The sequence below is a fragment of the Teleopsis dalmanni genome, chromosome 2, assembly GCF_002237135.1.
Source record: "Teleopsis dalmanni isolate 2A chromosome 2, ASM223713v2, whole genome shotgun sequence".
Lineage (NCBI taxonomy): Eukaryota > Metazoa > Arthropoda > Insecta > Diptera > Diopsidae > Teleopsis > Teleopsis dalmanni.
The window spans coordinates 137,204,601-137,207,437 of NC_051847.1; the positions used below are offsets into that span (position 1 = coordinate 137,204,601).

Here is a 2,837-nt window from a genome sequence, read left to right on the forward strand (position 1 = left end):
ACTAACAACAAAGATGTCGTGCTGTCGTAAAATATATACTACCAATTTGATGGCCCTAATATTTCCAAAGTAATTTCTAGTACTTGTGCTCCATTAAACTTGTAAAAACAAACCACTTTCATATTATTAGTTTGTCTAAGAACTAACCCAACTAAAATATTGTACAAATAATCAAACTTACAATGGAACTCGTAAACCTGAAGCCACTCTGCTACAACTATAAACTACTCGTATACTTAGTTATTGTAGTGCCTATTAGTATTATTTCTATTTTTCTGTGCGCTTCCCTTGCCTAAACTATATTTTTCAAAGCGTTATGTTATTGTAAAAAATGCTTTTCACACTCTATAGTAAATAACAAATGTTTTCCTCTACTGTACTTAGCTAAAAGTTTCTTTTTTATATATATAATATTTAATTTCTGAAAACAATTGATTTCTTAACTCTTTAATTACAGCCAAATGAAGCGTTGCCTAATCTACAAAGCTTTAAGGGTTCTAGAACAAGTCTTTTTATGGGCTCGACATTATTTGGCTTTGATCATTTTGGCGGTGGAGAAAAAGACGATAAAAATAAGGATAAAGAAAAAACCCCAACCGAAGAAACAAACAAAAAATTACCGATTATAAATCCACTAGTACGCTTACCAAATTGGCCAAGTAAGTCTTAAATTATTTATTACAAAATATAGGTATAATGTGTTATAATATATTGAATTGAGTTTTAATATTACCATTATATTACTATCAATTTAATTTTTAAACTTACTATAGATCTTACAAATGGAACTGGATTTATATCGAAATGTTTATTGGCAAATGCAGATACTCTTTGTGCCGCTGTTAGTCCACTTATGGATCCCGATGAAACCCTACTTGCTGGATATCACGAAAAGTGCGTTATGAATAATTATTTTGGCATTGGTATTGATGCAAAGATATCACTCGATTTTCATAACAAGCGTGAAGAACATCCAGAAAAGTGTCGATCTCGTGCCAAGAACTACATGTGGTATGGCGTCTTAGGTTCTAAGCAATTATTGCAAAAGACCTGTAAGAACTTAGAGCAACGTGTGCAATTGGAATGCGACGGTCAACGTATACCATTGCCCTCATTGCAGGGCATTGTTATACTTAACATACCAAGGTTTGTTTTTCCACTTCAACACTTTCAATAGATTTTTAAAATTTGTTTTGTAACTTTTTACTTAGTTTTATGGGTGGCACTAATTTCTGGGGTACCTCCAAAAAAGATGATATATTTTTATCACCCAGTTTTGATGATCGCATATTGGAAGTAGTCGCTGTATTTGGGTCTGTACAAATGGCTGCATCCCGTTTAATCAATTTGCAACATCATCGCATTGCACAATGTCAGAGTGTACAAATCAATATACTCGGTGAAGAAGAAATACCCATACAAGTAGATGGTGAAGCTTGGTTACAGCCGCCTGGTATGATACGTATTTTACACAAAAATCGTGTGCAAATGTTATGTCGTAATCGCCATTTGGAAGTATCACTAAAGACTTGGCAGGAGAAACAACGACAACATAGTATTTCTATACAGCGTGAACAATCTTCCACTGCTTCGGAACATGCAATTTCCACCGATGAAGTTATATCGGAACGTGAATGTTATGTATTGCTCAATTTTATAGAAGCCGTCAGTTCGCTAGTGAAGTGGGTGAAATTCTTAATAATTTCACATCCATCATTGCAACATGATTTGTATGCAGTTGCCTGTAGAGCTTCCGAGGCTTTGGAATCAATACACCCAAATGGTAAACTATTAGAGGGTCCTACTTTGAGAACAAAGCTTGTGGAAGTTATTGACTCTTCGAGGCAACTCTACGATGATGCTTGCACTTTGTTACGAGATCGTGGGCATAGTTTAATATTGCGTGAAGATCTCGAGACAAAGTTAAGTGCTGCACTAGCAAATATGGAAATGGAGTTAAAAAAATGTTCAGTGCAAAAATGTATTGACGGCAAGATACGTGCTTATTTCAATGTTTTAGCACCAAATGAAGAGGTAAAAAATTTAATTTTTTTTTAAGTTTATTTAAAAAATATTCAAATTTCCCTTAGGGTGATGGCCGACGCAAGTCTCGTCCATTTTGGGTGCGCCTGCGTTCTGGTTCCACCGCAGGTCAGCAGCAATTCAAACCACCGCTCACCAATACACGTGAAGCTGTCAGCAATTGGAGTGTTAATGAAGTCGTCACTTGGCTGGAGACAATGCAGCTATCTGAATACGTGGACAGTTTTCTTAAAAATGACATACGTGGTAAAGAACTTTTAACTTTGGGTCGTAGAGACTTAAAAGATCTGGGCGTCATTAAGGTAGGACATGTTAAACGCATATTACAGGCTATTAAAGATTTAGGCGAGAATTAAGTGTAAAAAAAAAATTAACAATTAACAAGTGTTTTATTAAATTATTACTTATAATTTAATTGAAAAAAATGCATAAAACAATCATAATTAAGGTTAATTAAGCAGAATTCAAAAGCTGTACTAAAGAGAGCTATATCAGTTAAGAAAGAATGTAATGGGGCGGTTTTTTTTATAGTTTTAGACGTAGGTTAGTGTGCTAATGAAAAGTAACTAAGAATAACGAAAATATTTTCAATTTATTACGACAATTTTTTAAACTAAGTTTTTTTTTTGTTGAAGACCTAATTTTGTAGTTAAACAATTAAAGACAAACTTAAATAATAAAATCTTAATTAGGATTTAAGAAAAAATCTTAAAGATTAGAAATCCAAGTGAATATTTTTTGTTTTATTAATGAAACAATGTCATTAAAAACGAATTTAAATGTAGTAAAAAACT

The 2,837-nt window shown here is 33.2% G+C and overlaps 1 protein-coding gene across 1 annotated transcript; it reads left to right on the forward strand.

Moving 5' to 3' along the window:
• Nucleotides 1-451: 451 nt before the first annotated feature.
• LOC119675795 (diacylglycerol kinase eta-like) lies at nt 452-2,442 on the forward strand (the record flags this gene model as incomplete). The annotated part of the gene is made up of 4 exons (XM_038087007.1): nt 452-659; nt 774-1,146; nt 1,212-2,034; nt 2,091-2,442. Coding segments are annotated over 4 exons (1,713 nt in total), but the record flags the coding sequence as incomplete, so codon positions are not given.
• Nucleotides 2,443-2,837: the final 395 nt, after the last annotated feature.